General features: G+C 39.7%; 1 protein-coding gene across 2 annotated transcripts; it reads left to right on the top strand.

The window, feature by feature from the left end:
• Positions 1–757: 757 nt before the first annotated feature.
• On the top strand, positions 758–11970 carry kics2 (KICSTOR subunit 2). 2 transcript variants are annotated; one of them, XM_088922557.1, is made up of 3 exons: positions 758–1329; positions 3892–4180; positions 10392–11970. In XM_088922557.1, exons 1-3 carry the CDS (start codon positions 1098–1100, stop codon positions 11206–11208), a joined length of 1338 nt encoding a protein of 445 aa, XP_088778683.1. In that variant the 5' UTR covers positions 758–1097; the 3' UTR covers positions 11209–11970. The 2 variants fall into 2 exon arrangements, with proteins under 2 accessions (XP_088778683.1, XP_088778684.1); XM_088922558.1 differs by having other exon boundaries at positions 774–977.
• The last annotated feature ends 6131 nt before the right edge of the window (positions 11971–18101 follow it).

The raw sequence follows: 18101 nt of genomic DNA, 5'->3' as shown, positions 1-18101 counted from the left end.
CATTCTTTCAACAACAGTGAGATGGACACTGACACAACACAGTCTCAATGGGCATGACATTTTGCTGAGGAGAGGAAAGACGGTGAAAAGGATGAATCAAAGCTCCCCACAGAGCAAACAAAATCCAATAACAACAGCATCAAATTTGATCGTCTTGTAAATTATGTAAGTGCTTCTTTCTAAGTAAGGCTCACAGTAACTCAGGGAACTCTTATTCTGGGAGCACAGGGCATAAGGCAACAACCTGAATTTGACACCAGTTCATCACAGGACACACATACACAGGGATAATTTAGAGATACTGTTTAACCTAGACAGTACAGTATGTCAGCAGGAACTGGGAACGTGTATCTGAAGAATATGACCCAGGAGTCAAGAGCTGTGAATCAACAGTACTAAACCAGTACTAAACCATGCCTCTGAGCCACAGTGCTATCAGCTTTAAGGAATTGTTGAAGCATATATTGCCTATCCAATAAATGTTTGATACTAGATAAACTACATACAGTCAAAAGCTATTAACTGTTTTAAGGATTTTGATTGTGAAATCAAAACCTGATTTATTGTGAGGTTTCATCTGTTTGGGACTTGCAGTTACTGCTGTATATACAGTACTATACCTTGAAGCAAGCTATTTTTACTTACCACATGATGGCAGGATAAGACTGCGCTCATAAAGAGGAAAGCCTAGCGTGCTGGCAATTCGGCAGTAAATCACGTTTGACCCTCTTCGGACTCCGTAGTGTTATTATTCCTCTTTCTGAACATGGAGTCTTAAAACTGCATGAGCTGTTTTATGGACCCAATTATTTGTGTAAATGCTAGGTAGTACAGAGGAGAACCATGCTCAAGATTTAGAAATTTCCGTCTGAATTAAGTGACGAAGAATATTATTTGCCCAGATTTCTGAAAAATATATCTCATGCGATTGGACAGGAATGTTCCTGGCAAATTACAAGCAACGAAGATAACAATCTGTAATTTACGAAGCATTGCAATTAAGCAAATGTGTGCAATTCAGACTCGAGTGCTAAACGAGCTTTCTTTCATGTTTGTGGACTCCGTTTAAAGCGAGGCACATCGACATACAGTTTATAATGAGCGAGATGTTGTATCTGAGCCCCGTTCCGTTGGAGCAAGCCGTCCTGGAGACTTTCTTTTCCCAGTTGGGGATCTTTTCCTTCGACAGGGCCAAAGACTATGTCGAGAAAGAGAAAGATGGCAGCAAGAGCGTCGGAGCTAGCTGGTCGTCTCTGTTGGCGGCACTGGCGCATCTGGCCGCAGCCGAGAAAGCCTATCACAACATGACCTTTCTGGGGCAAAAACTAGGTATGGAGTACCATGTATACTTGCTGAGTGTTACATTATTTTGTCCACCGACTGTATTGAGGACATACTCTCCCACACCCTTTCAGTAGCTTTTCCAGTTAAGAAATAACCTTTTCCTTTAGCTTTGTCTAAAACAGGTTTCTTAGTATCAGCTGACGGTTGCTTGTTTCTCACATGACTTACTTTTCTTTAATGCAATAAGTAGTTACATGTATTGTAATTATTGTTCCAGTTTTTTAATTTTTCTGTACGTTCTGCCGATAATTCTTTGTTAATTATATTTGCAGAATCTTATCTTAAGCTGCATTTATAGATCTTATTCTGAGCCTTAAAACGTGTGCCCGCAGTGTTTTGAAGTGACTCTTTCAAGTTTAGGGTTTACATTGCTCAAGTTAAATCGAAGCTAATTGGATAATTGCTTACAAAACAACTTAAAAAATGAAAGGTAAACTTTCTGTGCTTTACTCGTTTTGCCTTTCACAGTGTTTTAGCCTCAGATAAGTTTTCAGTATTTGAACAGTTTGTGGATGTCTCTGAAGAAATAAAATGGCAAATGATTAAAAATATTTACCTGACATCATTTCATGCTCCCAAATATAGAAATCCTCTTTGAAAAGTGAATTCGGTGAAAGACTAAGGACTCTAAATTCAACAGAGTCCAGTAAACTCTGTTTATTGTTGTTAGTCTCTCTGGACAGACTTTGGGACTATTTTTTTTAGTGGTACAGGGTGTCATCCATGTCTTCAGAAATGCGAGTACGTGTTTCACAAATTTTATTGTTGGAGTGTTGCTTGCACAGCAAGTTTATCGTTTAACATTGTAATTGGTGAACTTGCAGTAGGTAAGAAATTGTAATAAAGTACTGTGACAAGAATGGATATTTTATTTATGGTTCAAAGAAAGTAATGCTTTGAATGCATTTAATAATTAAAGTAGATCATTTCCTTGTGTTGAAGTGAGCAGGCAGAGCGATTTACAACCATGATCATTAGCTATTGCGTACTAAGTGAACATTCTGCTGTGTGGTCTTGTGTTTAAAAGCTTTTCAGGAACAAAATACTTTAAAGACATACTGTACAGTAAGTGCATTGAGTTTGTATTATTCTTTAAAAGTACTGATGGAGTGCCACGATGCTCTCTTTTATCTGTCAGGTTATTTTAGAAGAATATTACCAATACTAGACGTTGCAGGAGGCTGTACATTAGGGTTGAAGACTATTGTGTAAGTCACTGACCTCATTCTGGTCTTAAAAGGGCTCTCATTAGGACTTTCTTAGCTGATTCCAGCAGCTGTGCATTTGATTGTCTCTGACATCCATCAGGAGAAAGATTTTAGTGCAGGGTTATCAGCTCAACCTTTGCACCTCTCGTGTCTCCAATTCAGAACTATTCGTACAGATGAAACAGCTGGTACCTGTGAGGTCACTTTATTTATAAACGGACAACAGTGCGCTGCATGTACATAGCAAAGTTTGTGCTATTATTGTTTTGAATGACTTAGCTACAGTAAGTCCATCTTTGAAAATTGGGTTATTATTAATAATTTAGGTGATTTGTTCAATGCAACTTACATTCATGGTTATGAATGAACTCTTAAATAGTTCAGCAATACAACATACCAAAGTCTGATACTACAATCAATCAGCATTACTTACCAAAGCATTGCACAGCGCAGTTGATACAGGCTTTACAGGGATTATAGCAAAACAGTATCCAAAGAAACAGTTTAAACATCTCGACAAAGCATCAGAAGAGGGTGCATCTCTGATGTTTTATGGCGTCATGTTCCACTACAGGAGTGCAAGGCAGGAGATGTTATTGGAACAATGTGGTACATATATTCTGAAAGCAGGAAGGTGGGGGACTGTGTCTTGTATCAAGGGTACTGGCGATGTAGGGGACAGAGAAAGATATGAGTTCCGAGAAAGATACCTCAACCAAAATGAGAAGATGATCATATGGATTCCTGGGTTCACAAGCAATAATGACATCCAAGAATCAGATGCTTTCAGACTGCTTATTGAATATTTCTAAAGTGTAATATCCCAATAAGCTTTGGCATCACTCGTTTGGTTACAGTTCAACCGCTTGGCCATAGGATGAGGAGGCTCGCACCCTCATTCACAGAGAGCGGAATTAAACGGGGCAGCTGCAAAGGTGGAGATGGGGTGGAGGACAGATGCAGGATGTGAAAAAAAGAGTCTCCGGAAATTATGATGATTTAGAGGAGATGGGCGAAGCAGTGGAGCGGAGCGATGGCTCTGTGGCTAAGGATCTGCGTCTGTGACTGGAAGGTTGCTGGTTCAAATCCTGCAGCCGGCAGAGGAATCCTACTCCGTTGGGCCCCTGAGCAAGGCCCTTAACCCCAACTGCTCCAGGGGCGCCGTATAAATGGCTGACCCCAGGCTCTCTCCCTATCTGTGCGTCTGTGTGTCTCATGAAGAGCAAGCTGGGGTATGCGAAAAGACAAATTCCTAATGCAAGAAATTGTATAGGGTTAATAAAGTGATGTTATAAATTGGCTTGTCTGTCTAATCCCATTTAAAAACTTCCCCCGGCAGGTGGCCAGTCTTTTTTCAGCCGCAAGGACTCCATCAGAACCATCTACACCTCCCTACACAACGAACTGAAGAAGGTGGCAGCCACGGGCCGCAACGCAGTCGGGGGGACTGCCCCCTACCTGGAGGAGCTGCTGTCTCACCTGTCTGAGCAGCTCTGTTTTTTCATCCAAGCCCGGATGGAAATCGCCGACTTTTACGAGAAGATGTACTCCCTCAGCAGCCAGAAATCCATCAACTCGGACGAAGTGGTGAGCACGCTGGAATCTGTGCTACAGAAGTACAGTTCAAGGTGAGTTGCGCTCAAAAAAAAAAAAAAAAAAGAAGAGGATATTGTCTGTGTCTGCACAGCTTAACTAGTTTCACATACTAGTAATGCTTGACATCATAATTCTTTCAACTAATATAGTGCTTTTCTTGACATTCAACTCAAGGCGCTTTACAGGTGATGGGGACTCCCCTCCACCAGTGTGTAGTCCCCACTTGGGTGATGTGTCGACAGCCAAAATGCACCAGTACGCTTACCACACACCAGCTATCAGTGGGGAGGAGAACAGAGTGATGAAGCCAGCTCGTAAATGGGTATTTTTAGGAATTTGGTAAAGGCGAGGGGGAAAGGCCGGGACACAGGGGTAACACTCCTACTCTTTTAGAACAATTGGGGGCATTAGGACCTACACAGACCACAGGGTGAGCATCCCCTAGTCCCACTTAAACCTGTTCCAGTAGCAATCTTAGCTTTCTCAGGAGGTCTCCCATTCAGGTACTGGCCAGGCTCACACCTGCTGAGCTTCAGTGTGTTGCCAGTTGTGAGTTGAAAGGTGATATAGCTGCCGGCTATGACGTGCTTGTGTTCCGCAGTTCACCTTTTCAATTTTTGTCATGAGACAGAGGAAGAGTTTTATATTATCCCTGCCTTTTTCCTTTTGCTTATAAATACTGGTCCTGAGGTGACCTTTTCATGTTTGACGGCAGTCCAAAAAAAGACCTTAAACAGGAATTTTAAAAGAGAAATGATCATCATCTATCATCTGTGACATACCTGTGCACTTTGTATGTTGAAATCCCAATCAAATGACAGTGTTGGAAAAAGACAACCTTGTGAATCACTCTGCACCAAACAGTATAGAACTTTGTGCCTAGCGGATATTAAATTGTATTAGACCAAAGTTGTAGACTTTTCAATAAACTAATAACAGAGATAAAGTACAGCTTTGTGGTTCACCACATTTTTTTTTTTCAGCCAATAAAAAAATCTGATATTTTCAGGAGTTCTGTTTTGGTGACCATCATATTTTTTTTACTTTTACTTTTGAAAACTACAGTAAGTACTTAGTGTGGTAATATACACTCTCCCTAAGCAGAAACAGTAAAGTACACATTCCACTTTTTTTTAAGGATTAGGAGCCATATTTTGAAAACTGTTCACGTCAGTTATTTTTACCCCTGATGGGTTAAGCAGTTTATTATTACCATTTCTAGATACAGGCTACAGCACTCTTGCGAGCTACAGCCTACATGTCCCAAACTATTCAAGGTAGTGCCTGCTATAACATTAAATTTAATTTAGCATTTTATTCCCCCATTATATTTCTTATGCATTATTGAACATAAGCGTGTCTTCATGTGTTTTTTCATGCAGAAGTTATTGAAATACTGATTGCGATGTGGTGTCACAGTGGAAGTTGTTTCATTCAGAAATTGCACTTTGGGCTTGCTAAGCTTCGTGATTCAATTGGGGAATTCAATTTCCTCCATAATTCAATCTGGTGGAATGATTTCTCACTCCTCTACCTCATCTGCTGTGTAATGGGGCTGTTGGCATAGTCTAGCCACACAGGTGGGCACTGCTCTTCAGCGGTAGATGAAGTGAATTTAGTGCCGTTTCCAGATTTTGAATTATATTGAAGTTACCAGGCCCTGAAGTGGTAGCCAAGTTGATCTGGTCACTTTGCTTTTCAAGCCAGTAAACAGGGTTTCTCGTTTGCCTGCCTGGTGAGCTCTGTGTATATGTACAGTATATAAATAAAAAAATGTTTTAGAAGCATTTCTGTAAAATTGCAAAAAACAAAATCCTGTGCGAGTTCCACTTCACACATTGATTCCCAGCTGGGAGCTGTGAAGTCTGTTTCTGAATTTGAAGTGTGGCCTAGTTCCTGTGAACCCCACAGGTGAATCGTTTTATATGTGCTTTGAGTGCTGTGCATGGCCTTAACAACTCGCTGCCGCAAAGTTCATCTACTCACCCTTGACATTACGGCTCCGTGTGATCATTTGTCATTACGCTTATGTGTTTCATATACTATTATATGTCATTTGTCTGAGTTTCTCTTTCCAGGCCACATCTTCAACATCTTTCTGTCGCCTGTTTACAGCAATGACTGACAGACACGTGGATATGTTGAAACCGCAAGAGCAGCTAACTATGCAAAAACACTAAAGGTGTTTTACTGCAATGTAACTGGATCTAGAATTGCTTTTATTTTAGGGGGACAATTTGGCCTTTAAATCTATGAAAACACGCCATTTTCATTAAAACTGGCTTCAAGAATGTGATTTTATTTATCTGTAATTTATTTGTTCTGAAGAGTTGCCTGTTTGTGGTGGTGAATGACTTTTAGAATCCCCTTTATTCTTTTTGTAGGTTCCTCTCATGTTGTTCCATGCCTTTATTGTGGCATAACAGATGCAGTTTTTCCTCCAATCTTTCTTTATAACTGCCACACTTCAATCCTGACAGAGGTCTTCAGTGGCTTTCTGTGGACCTGTTGTAAGACAGCAATGATTTGTATGTTGTGGGGACAACACGTGAACACATGACGTGATTTTCAAACAGCATAACTGCAATTTTCCTTCCTTAGTTGTTTATGGTTTATATACAGTACTGTATATGTTGACTAGTGTCAGGTTTTTGGTTGGGCTGCCCAGTTATTGAGCAAAATAGACCCGCTGTCCTTCCCCAGGGCACTGTTAAGTTCTGTTCTATATTAACTCCCTCTTTACTCCTCCCCCCGTCTCCAGTAACACGTTTCAGTTAACAAAATCCGCATGAGTATAACACCTGAGTTTAGCCTGTGGTGACAGGAGGTAAAAACCCAGCATTATGAAAGTTTGCACAGAAAAGGGCGGTGCTGTCATTTAAAGTAAAAAAAATATGCAGTGATGGCTGTACTTATTTAAAAATAAAACAATGCAGGTCGTGAAAGAGTAGTTTATTTTTGGGAAGGTTAAATGCTTAATTACCCTTTTTACTGTAATTTATACAGGTGGAAAACAGTGAAGTTACATGGGTTTCAGTTTCTTCTCCTGTAGCTGTTATTTTCTAAAAAAAAAATATTTTGACCTTAAAAGTTCTAACCTAAATATCCCTCCAGGGTATTCATGCTGTTTTAAAAAAAAAAAGTTTTAATATAGCAAAAGTGCTCAAAAAATAATTACCCCAGAGATGAGAAATAATTACCTCAGAAACTTACACAGAGAATAGAGGAGGTCAGAATAAATATTGGGATCTTTACTACATATATAGCTGGATACATGGAAAGTAGTTAATTCTATCAAAAGCATACTTTTTCACATTCAACTTTCTATGTGCAGGAGGCATGGTGGTTAGTGCTGTTATTTCACAACTGGATTTGTTACTGGCTTCATGATTCTATCTGTGAGGAATTTGCATATTCTCTCCAAGCTTCTTGTGGGTTTTCTTAAGGATTTCTTGCTAAAAGAGACCTTGGTAGTCTTGATTCTACAGTTCTAAATTTTGCCTAAAACAACGAGCTGGTGTCCCCTTTAAGGACAGACTTATCGTGCTCGCCAAGTGTGCCCTATGCTTTTGGAATGGGCATCAGTTTGGACAAGTTGCTTTCTGATGATGGATGGATGAACCGTTTAACATTGTCCATCCATCCATTTTATAACTGCTTCTTCCAATTCAGGGTCACTGGGGAGCCAGAGATTATACTGGTGAGCAACAGGCAGCAGGCAGGATACCCCTTGGGACAGGATGCCCGTCAAAGACAGATACAAATATTGTAATATAGAACAAAGTTCAATTTACTGGCTGTCACCCTGTTCTACTGCGATTCCTAAAATGTTCGGATGTATTTCAGGAACTGAAACATTAAACAATAGTAATTTTTTCTTCATTTGTAGCTCCTGCTCTGTTCAAGTTGTCTTACTGGGAAGTACAGTATGGCACTTAAAGGCGACGCACATTCAATGGTTTCTGAAAGGAGACAGGGAAAAATAATGGTTTATTGGAAATTAAGCTGAATGGAGACCGCTATTTTGTGTCAGGAGGCAGGCCAAAATATGACATCAAAATGAACATAATTTTTTAAACAAATCTGAGTGCGTCCATAACTGAAATTCCTAAAGTGGAAACCACCAGTGGAGCTGCTTGCTTTGCTGAATGGTGGCATCAGGAGCTTTAGATAAAAAGTTTACACACCCTTATTGAAATTGCAGGTTTTTTGTGATGTAAAGCTAGAAATCAAGATAAATCATGGTTATTTAATTTCAGTTATTTTTCCTAATAATCATCTAGTTTGTTTTTCTCTTGAATTTAGTTGATTGCAAGGTCACATTAAAGATGGAAAAATGTCTGACATTATTTATCTTGATTTCTGGCTTTACATCACAAAAACCTGCAATTTCAATAAGGGTGTGTAAACTTTTTATATCCACTGTATATTTTATTTGCAGGACTTCGAGAGTCAATAGGCTTGCTTTTGTAATGCCATTCTGTAAAGAAAGGTATACTGACTTTGACCTCTTCTGACTTCAGAAGAATGATAAATAGGCTAGTACAGTGTAGTTCTAGTAATGATGGGAACATTTTACTTTTTAAATTGAAAATAAGGTAAAATAATGAGCAACTTTTCATATTTATAACCCAAACAGGACTTCAGGTATGCTTTCGAATTTATTATTTTTAATAAAGAATTGAGAAGGTGGAACTACAGGCTTTGATCTCAAAATCCAATTCAATACATAATCCTTATTGTGTATTGAATTATTGTTAGGATTATGTTTGGGAATTCCTAGTGTGATTAATCTATCATCCAATACATAATACTACCAGTACCACAAAGAACAGCAAGAAGCTGTGTACCTTGTTAACGGTTATTGAAAAGCTATCTTTGAAAATTGCTTCAATGTATTCTGTTTTATAACTGGTTGGACGTAGCTTATGGTCTGTCTTAAGGCATTTCTTGCCTTTCCCCACTATCTAAACGAATTAGTCAAATGAGGAAACATTTAGAGTAAATATATTTTCAATCCATCCATTGTCTAATGGCTTCATTCAGTTTAATATCTGGAGCTGGAGGCTATTCTGAAAAACGGTAGACGCAAGGCAAGATACACCTGGGGTGGTGTGCTTGTCCATCACCTACAGACACAGTTAACTTGCCAGGATGTCTCTGGACTGTGGGGAGGAAACTGGAGCACCTGGAGGGAACCCAAGCCAAGACAGGGAGAACATACAAACTCCACACAGACAGCACCCTAGGTTAGCAGGGTCCCAGCGCTACAAGGTGGCTATACATGCTAACCGCTGTGCCACCATGCCGCAGTGAAAAAGATACCGTGTTTTTTGTTAAAAAATAACCACGCCTTTGGGAAGTTTTCTTTCCTTTCTTTCCTTGTCCTTAAAGGCTGGGAATCTTAAATTACTTAAGAAACACTATATTTAAAAGGCAGCATCCTTTGTGTTTAAAAACAATTAAAACAATTTAAAAAGTTCAATTTACATCTATTATTAGGTGTATTAAGCTTCAACTGAACGCTTGGGTGGAACAAAAACAAAATCAGATATGTGGGTTACCAGGACCAGGATTGAGAACCCCTGCCTTAAGTCTTGTTCTATTAAATACTTTGTAATTTTCTCTGTGATGTAACAATATCTGTTCTGGACAGGCGCATCAAGGTTAGAAAGCAGAACTGAATGATTGCGATGGCCTGCAGTAAAGCGTTAGAGAGGCAGATGCTTGGGTTTGAAATGTGTGATGTACAGGGATTTTAATTAAGTTGTCAGTCAGTCTTGTGCAAACTTTGCACACCCATTGAAAAAGCTATTTTAAAATAATTAGAGCATGTTACTCAGAGGCTTTATAAAAAGGCTAAAACTTTCCATGACCCACATTGGGCAAAGTTTTCTTGCCAGCCTACAGCATTTCCAACGACGATATGTAAAACCCAGTGCAGTGATTAGCTTTGCTGCCCTGGGTTCGTTTCTAGACCTGCGGTGCTACAGAATGTTCTCCCTGTGTTCGTGTGGGTTTCCTCCGAGAGCTCCAGTTTCCTCTCGGAGTCCAAAGACGTGCTAGTAGGTTAACTGGCTTCTGGGAACATTGTGTGTCCGCAGCGGGCTGGCGTCCTGTCCAGATACCCCTTTGCCTCTGGAGCCTGCAGCCCTAAATTGGATGAAGCAGCTTGAAAATGAATGAATGGATGGATGGAGGTGCTCTTGTAACCGCTTTCCCTTTTCCCACGTCATCCCGCAGGTTCCACCACCCGATATTGAGCCCTCTGGAGAGCAGTTTCCAGGTGGAGGTGGACGTGCTGACCCAGCTGCTGAAGTGCCAGGCGGAGATCTCCGAGTGGAAGTTCCTGCCCTCCCTGCTCAACCTGCACTCGGCCCACTCCAAGCTGCAGAGCTGGGGCCTGGTCTTCGAAAAGCAGCGGGAGACCCGGAAGCACCTGTTCGGCGGGCAGGTGCAGAAGGCCGTGCAGCCCCCCCACCTCTACCTGTGGCTCCTGAAGCTGAAAAACGGCCTGCTGGCCAAGTTCAGCTTCTACTTCCACGAGGCCCTGAGCCGCCAGACCACCCTGTCGGAGATGAAGACGCTGACGGCCAAGACCAGCCCGGACTACTTTGGCAAGATCTCCGGCTTCATCCGCAAGTACGACGCCATCAACGTGTCGCTCATCTTTGACAACCGGGGCTCGGAGAGCTTCCAGGGCCATGGGTACCACCACCCACATTCGTACAGGGAAGCCCCCAAGGGTGTGGACCAGTACCCGGCCGTGGTGTCTCTGCCCAGCGACCGGCCCGTCACACACTGGCCCAACGTCATTATGATCATGAGCAACCGAGCCACCGACCTGAACACGCTGGACAAGGTGGTGCATTTCTACGACGACAAGGTTCAGAGCACCTACTTCCTGACGCGGCCAGAGCCCCATTTCACCATTATCGTCATCTTCGACTCCAAAAAGTCTGAGAAAGACTCCCACTTAGTCTCCTTCCTGCAAGAGCTCTCTAGCTCCCTGAAGAACTCCAAACCCTTCGCAAGTTTAAAACCAGGGTCAAAGGGCTGACTTGCAATGGCGTCAGAGAACATGGCTGCTGTTGGTCCTGTGATGTGTTCTTTACACTTGGAAATAAGTTATGAGACCAATGCAGTTCTTATGAGCCTAATAGATTGCTCTTAATATCATTTTGATCTTTCATTTTGATTTTCCTGTCTCAGAACTCAGACGTTTCCTTAAGCTAACAAGCATGACGATAGAGCTGATTTTCAGGTTCAAAATCATGTTTAGGGCATGGTGATGCATTGTAGAATGCGGTTTATTGTAAGAAAGCCAAATAAAGTTCAAACTTTAAAAAGCAATGTGGGGTCATTTAGGGCTTTGGAACTCCACAGGAATTAGAAAACAGTCCCCAATCCCAGGTTGGGCTTAACCTTCAAATAAGCTTCTGCACAGAGCAGGAGAGGAGATGAAGCCATCATTTGGTTTAAAGTATTTGGTTATTTCACTGAAGGATGATGACTGAGGAGGGTTGATGACTGAAACAATAAGTATGTCGTAGAGAGAGAACCGGTTTTCCAAAGAGACCTAACAGAGTGCATTTATGCAATATATGATCTTATTATTTGTTGATAATATGCAGCAAATCTTTTTTCAGTGTCTTGTATCTCTTAGTAGAAGAGTAATTCTGAATGCATTTCTTTCCCACGCACATTTGCTTGTATATCTATATCAGACCAAGTTGTCTTTACTTCATTTTTTTGCATAGGGTTAATAGGCCTATGTACATTTTACATTTGTAAAGTGTACATTAAAATAAAGGTTACCAAATGAACTCCTTGCAACATTTTAATTAATTCAAAATCTGTTTTATGTGAGAGCATAACAATGAAAGCAAAACACAAATTTAGTGCATTTTAAAAGGTCTATATTTCACTTCGGTTAGCATTTAATAGTTTTAGATAGATCCATCCATTTTCTAACTACATTATCTAATACCGGATCATAGCTGTGCTGGAAAGCAGCAAGCACAAGACAGGATACATCCTAGATGGGATGCCAGTCCATCGCAGGACAGATGAACACAAACACCAAGACTAGTTTTCCCAGAAGCCAATTATCCTACCAGTATGCCTGGTCTGTGGGAGGAAACCGGAGCACCCAGAGGAAACCCATATGAACGGGGGAGAACATACAAACTCCACACAGATAGAACCCCAGGAATTAAGCCCAGGGCCTTAATTCCTGAAATAAAAGACTTATTTCAGACCAAGCCATATAAGTTGTTTAGCACCTTATACAAGCTTGTAGATGGTGCCATAGTTTAGGTTGTTTTCATGACAAAAAAAGGATAAGCTTTGACTATGTGAAAATGATTTAGTGTTTTGGGCTTATGGTTTACCATTTTCAAAAGTATCTTTTATACAAAAAGTATGCAACCCCATGACCCAAAGTATGAGAGTGTGAACCTGCCCTGCAAAGACCCCTCGTAATAATAACGAGATTGTTTGAAATGATAGCGTAGTCTCACAAAATCCAGAAACAAAACCACAAAACAAGGACATTCAAGACAAAAGGTCCAAATGCAGGTACAGTATCTGTACGTGGGGATGTGGTCAATATTGTCTTTCATGCAATAAAAGACCCTTCCCATAACGTAAAGTAAAGAAACAATTAAATAAGCAAATACTGGTTTAAAAGATGAAAATGCTGTACAAAATGAATCAAAATGATCAAAACTGTTGTGAACAGCAAAGCCCCCTTCCCCATCTTGAATGGGGAAGGACATGAATAAAGAAAGAAATGATTTACAGTGTAAAAAATGACATTTTAATAGCTTGTTTAAGAAGATTTAACTGGATCATAAATGGGATAAGTAGGATATTGATTTGTAAAAGGAAATGCCTTTTTTAGCCAGCTCTAATAGCTCATATGCAGTGTTTATCCTCATACCATTTGGAAAAATCCTTGCTGAAAACCCATTTGCCTGAACCTGGAATAGAGTGGGAGCAGTTGTCTGAAATCCACACAGCCTGTACACGTGAGGTCTGACTGAGAATTTAATACTGCATGTCAGTTAAAAGCATCTCACTGCAAAAAAAAAATGTTCTCCAAACTCTTACATATTTAATATAGGTATCTTGTTCCACTGAAGTTGTTCTTCCTAGGCAATATCCTATTTTTAACTTTTTTCCTTTCACACTCACTTGGAGTGTTTTGACGAGTTTCCAGTATAAACTCAATACAATTTAGAATTAAGGATGAGATTTTTACCCATTGCTTTTTTATCATTTTGATTTGTGGCCTTATCTGAATGATGTAAATTGGATGGTCATTTGTGATCCTGTTCACAAACAAACCTGAGGTGTTTGTAAACTATTCTCTACCAGTTCTTCCCACAGCTTGACAGTGACAATAACTGGGCAAAATAAAGATAAGGGGAAAAAAACCCCACAGATAAATCTTCACTTCTGTAAAGAAACGCAGCAAGCATACATGCACTAGCAAACAAAACCCCTTGGATAAATATATTAAAAAGATATGTATGCTGGTAAAGAGAGCTGGAAACAACAGCCATTGAATGTAGCAGTCTTTGTGTCTGTCATCTGAAAAGACTGGTAATCACAACAGCCAAGAGCAAGTTCCATTAATTGAGGTCCTTTTAGACGAAAGCATATTCTTTGTGTTTTATCTGTCTTCTGAGTTGGCCGGTCATGGCTTTGTGCCCAAAGGTACCATTACTTTGATTACAAGCATTATCCATTTGTATTTTTGTCCTTGTGTCTTAGAAAGTGAGTTCTCCATTCATCCATTTTTTAACTGTTTCTTCCAATTCAGGGTTGCTGGGGAGCCAGAGCCTATCCCAGCAGGCAATGGGCACAAGGCAGGGTACATGCTGGCCTGTCCATCACAGGGCAGACAGACATACACCAAAATGGAATTGAAGTCGGCACTACTAACCTTTCATTTCAATCTTTGATTTAAACAAGTGTTAATTTAGTAGACATTTGTATCCCAGGCAACTTCTTATAATGACAATTCGAATGCTAAGGTATAAACAAGTACCAGTAATGTAAGTAATAAAGCTAATGCTGCAGCATACTGAAACCAGAAGTAGTTTATACATACGTGTGTGTAATCTAACGTAATAGTTCATGACCAATATAAAAATTACATAAGGTACTGCATGCTGAAATAGTTTGGCCTACAGAAATAAAGCTTGCCATTTTTATGGGTTTGATCCAATCATTATTTAATGACACCTATTTTTAGTCTTCCCCCAGGGGTACTGAGCAGTGCTGGTACATTTTGTACAATAAATGTCTCAAGGGTCAGCAGTAAGTCCAGTACTTACACATCTTTTGAATTAATATTACATTTGCAATATTGTCAACAGCCCCTTCAGACACCTCCACTTTGACATTGAAGTATATAAAGTTACATAATTCCCAAGTGGTAAATTTCTGAGTTTGTCGTGCACTCCTCCCCATATACAGTAAAAGTAGTTTTTAGTGTAGCGTTTTAAATAAAGGTAAGAATATATATATTACTATGCTAGGTATTTTTAGAGAAATAAAAGATTAGATACAGAAAAATAAATTTCTGATATTAAATGGTTTTAGTTTCAGTTTGATTAACCAATTATACATGACTGACCATGGCTTCAGTGATTTCGACTTGCATAAATGCACAAATAATCTCATTAGTGAATGAGTTGATTGGGCACTAGTGATGAGGTGATTTGACCTGTTTTCTATCAAGCCTGGTGGAAATCAAGAAGCAAAAGGCACAGAGGTACCAATTTGTCCCAGTTACCTCAAGAACATTGCCACTGGTATGTTTAAAAGTGGACTAAATCAGCACACTGTGGCTCAACATCACAAGTTCAAATGTAGCAAAACCTTGACTGTCAACAGAATACTGACAGTGATCTCCAAGCCTGAAGGAGAGGTTTAGTTTCTACAGAACCCGACCTACAGGATGGCAGCCTGGGCGCATGACTCTTCAGTGATCATTTCCTAGGACCTCATTTACTACCCATCCTGACCTCACAACATTCCATAAGAACAAATGTTTTCATTCTGCTTGTGTAACAATGGCTGTCTCTCTCTCTCTCTCTCTCGAGATGAAGACATGATACAGTTATGACATAAATGTCCTACTCTCTGGATCTGAGTCACCTTGAGTATTTATGAGATGAGCTGGAATAACGTGGCATCTAGGGATCAGAGACCAGTGTCTTATGGGACAGAAACCCATAAGACAGCATCTGTGACATGTTACAAAGCATGTGCAGCAGATGTACAGTTTGTATGATTTCTATCAGTGGCCAAACAGGCTTCTAGCCTGTAACTTTCACGGTAAACCCTGTTCATGAAGCCGATTTAATGTCAAATGTTAACCAGCATAGATGAATTTACAGGTGACATTCAATAAAAAGTTATTGCATAGACAGTAATTTCCCTAAAAGCCTAGTGAATCTGATAATATACAGTAAGTGTAAGTGATACAGTATGTTTGGTTTGTAGCTCTGCGTAATATCTTAAAAGAAATATGGAATTGCAGTGTAGAATCAGCCTGTCATTTATTTAGCAGTTTTTTAGCAGAAGGAAGATTCAGGCCAGATCTTTATACTCATAAAGCAGTATCTTAGATTTATATCAAGGGTAGTACAAAATAAGGTCAGGTATAAATGGAACATCATTTTTACTGGAGTGCTATCCATATAGTCTGTACACACGGTTTCTGTTGTGTAAGCAGAAATACAGTCTATTTGTGTAAAATGGACGCCTTCTGAAAGGTTGAAGCTTACAATTATTAACGTAGAGCAACCAAGGGACTTAAAAAGTGTCTAAAAATATCAAATGAGAAAGATAAGGGCAAGGGAAGCCATGTACATCTCAGTGCTTATTGCCAGGCAACGATTCATCAGTTCATATCCTCAGATAACAGATCTGATGCCTGCATTAAAATGAGATCAGATTGTGGGGATATATTTCAAGACAATGTTTTAATAAGGAACAGTCATGTGTTTAAGCTGTCAGACAAAAGTCCAGATCACGTTGCCTGCATTTTATATCTGTGTTGGATAGCTAAATCTTCTTCATACACCAGTGAGATTAAAACATTTGTATAAATCTGCTAGAGAGACTGATGTAGTTTTGTAGTAACGATAATATAACATTTTTATTAGGAAAAATATAGGACTCTGGCACCACATGCCTTGCGTGTTTGAAAATTCTAGATGAAATCAAATTCAGTTCCTGCAATATTCTGGTTTCTTTTTTATTTCATTTCACTCACTCCGTGTGTGAGTTGTTACAGTATTTATAAGTACTGTATTTAGAAGTTGGAATCACCTGATCTGGCCTGTCTCTTTCTTGCACAAGAATTTAAATCTGACACTTCTGGAGCATCAAAGCAAAACCTACTGTCCGTCTAACACAATTTCCTCATAATTAATAGTAAGATTATAAATATGTGTCTTGTGACTGCTTAGTTTGATTATATACAACTTGCTGAGTGGATGAAAGGCTGCAAGCACCTGTTTCGTCTAGCTTAGCAAGAGCTTGAAGATGTTAAAACATACCTTATGATTTTCAATATATCACACCTGGGTGGTAAGGTGTCACAGTGCTTGGGGTCCACGAGTTCAGTTCCTGGAAAGTTATCTTCATGGACTTTGTAAGTTCTTCCCCGAGTTTGCATGAATTTCCTCCCCCAGTCCAGAAAGCATACTGTACAGGTAGGTTAATTGGCTTCTGGGAGAACTGGCTCTGATAAGAGTAGCTGTCTTCCCTGTGACAGACTGGCATCCCATCCAGGGTGATTTCTGCCTTGTGCCTATTGCCATGATAGGCTCTTGTTCACCCTCAACCCTGTTTTGGATGGTGGTTCCCAGATTTATCACATAATTTATGCAGTTGTACTATTTTAAATGACATAGCCATAGCATATTATATGGGATTAAAGGCAGTTTCAGTTGGCCAATATAATCAGATAATAGATCACATGGTGTGCCGTAAAACTGTGAATTACTTTGTATTTCAACAAGAGCACAACTTTACTGTAGGCATCATGCAGATTATTGCAGGTTTTAAACGGGAACTTGGACCCACATTTTAAAAAAGTTTTGAATCAATAAGTGTACCAGCACTTCTGTCTTCCACATCATTAGAAAACGGTTTGCAGATCCTACAGTCCTTTGCTATCAAAAAATTACATGGCACCGTTCTGTTCATGTATTTGCTAATCCCATTCCAAAAACTTTCAACATTTCATGTTGTGGAACACTATTTTCAATGATGTAAAAAATAGTTTTGAGAGGTGTCAATGACATTAATCTGGCTCTGACTACTGCTTCAGTCTGAATAAGACATCATGTAAGCCAAATTGGATGTTGTACAACAAATTGAACAGTTGCTTCATAAGCATTTTTTGTATTCCTGGCAACACAGGAGATCATAGCAAAGCCATTCTGGCACCAGTTAGCTCCTGTTTTGACAGTGTCTTCATTCAATTAATAATGCAAAATACTGGACAAGAATTCAAGGTACTAACGTCCATTAAAAAAATTAGTATAACAAAACAACAGAAATGTTCACATTTGCAACTGATTTACGGTACTTGTCACTAGTTTTTATATTCCTTTAAAAATATAAATACAATGCCTAATTAGGGGTTCTACAGTTAGTATGGTGATTCTGTGGCAATAATAAATGTGGTAATAATCTGAGAGAGGTGATTATGGCTTAGAAATGAAAAGCCATTACTTATCTCGTCCTTTTCTGGACTGTATTTGAAGATTTTTACTTTTCAAGAATCATTCAGGGGTGAAGTGGTAAGCATTGCTGCCGTGCAGTGTTGAGGACCTGGGTTTAATGATTGACCCGGTGGTGCTGTCTGTGTGGAGTTTGCATGTTCACCCCATGTTTGTGTGGATTTCCACTGGGTGCTCCAGT

This window comes from Atractosteus spatula, chromosome 8 (assembly GCF_055471065.1).
Source record: "Atractosteus spatula isolate fAtrSpa1 chromosome 8, fAtrSpa1.hap1, whole genome shotgun sequence".
Classification (NCBI taxonomy): domain Eukaryota; kingdom Metazoa; phylum Chordata; class Actinopteri; order Semionotiformes; family Lepisosteidae; genus Atractosteus; species Atractosteus spatula.
The sequence above is the reverse complement of the archived record's forward strand: the minus strand, read 5'-3'. Positions and strand labels throughout refer to the sequence as shown.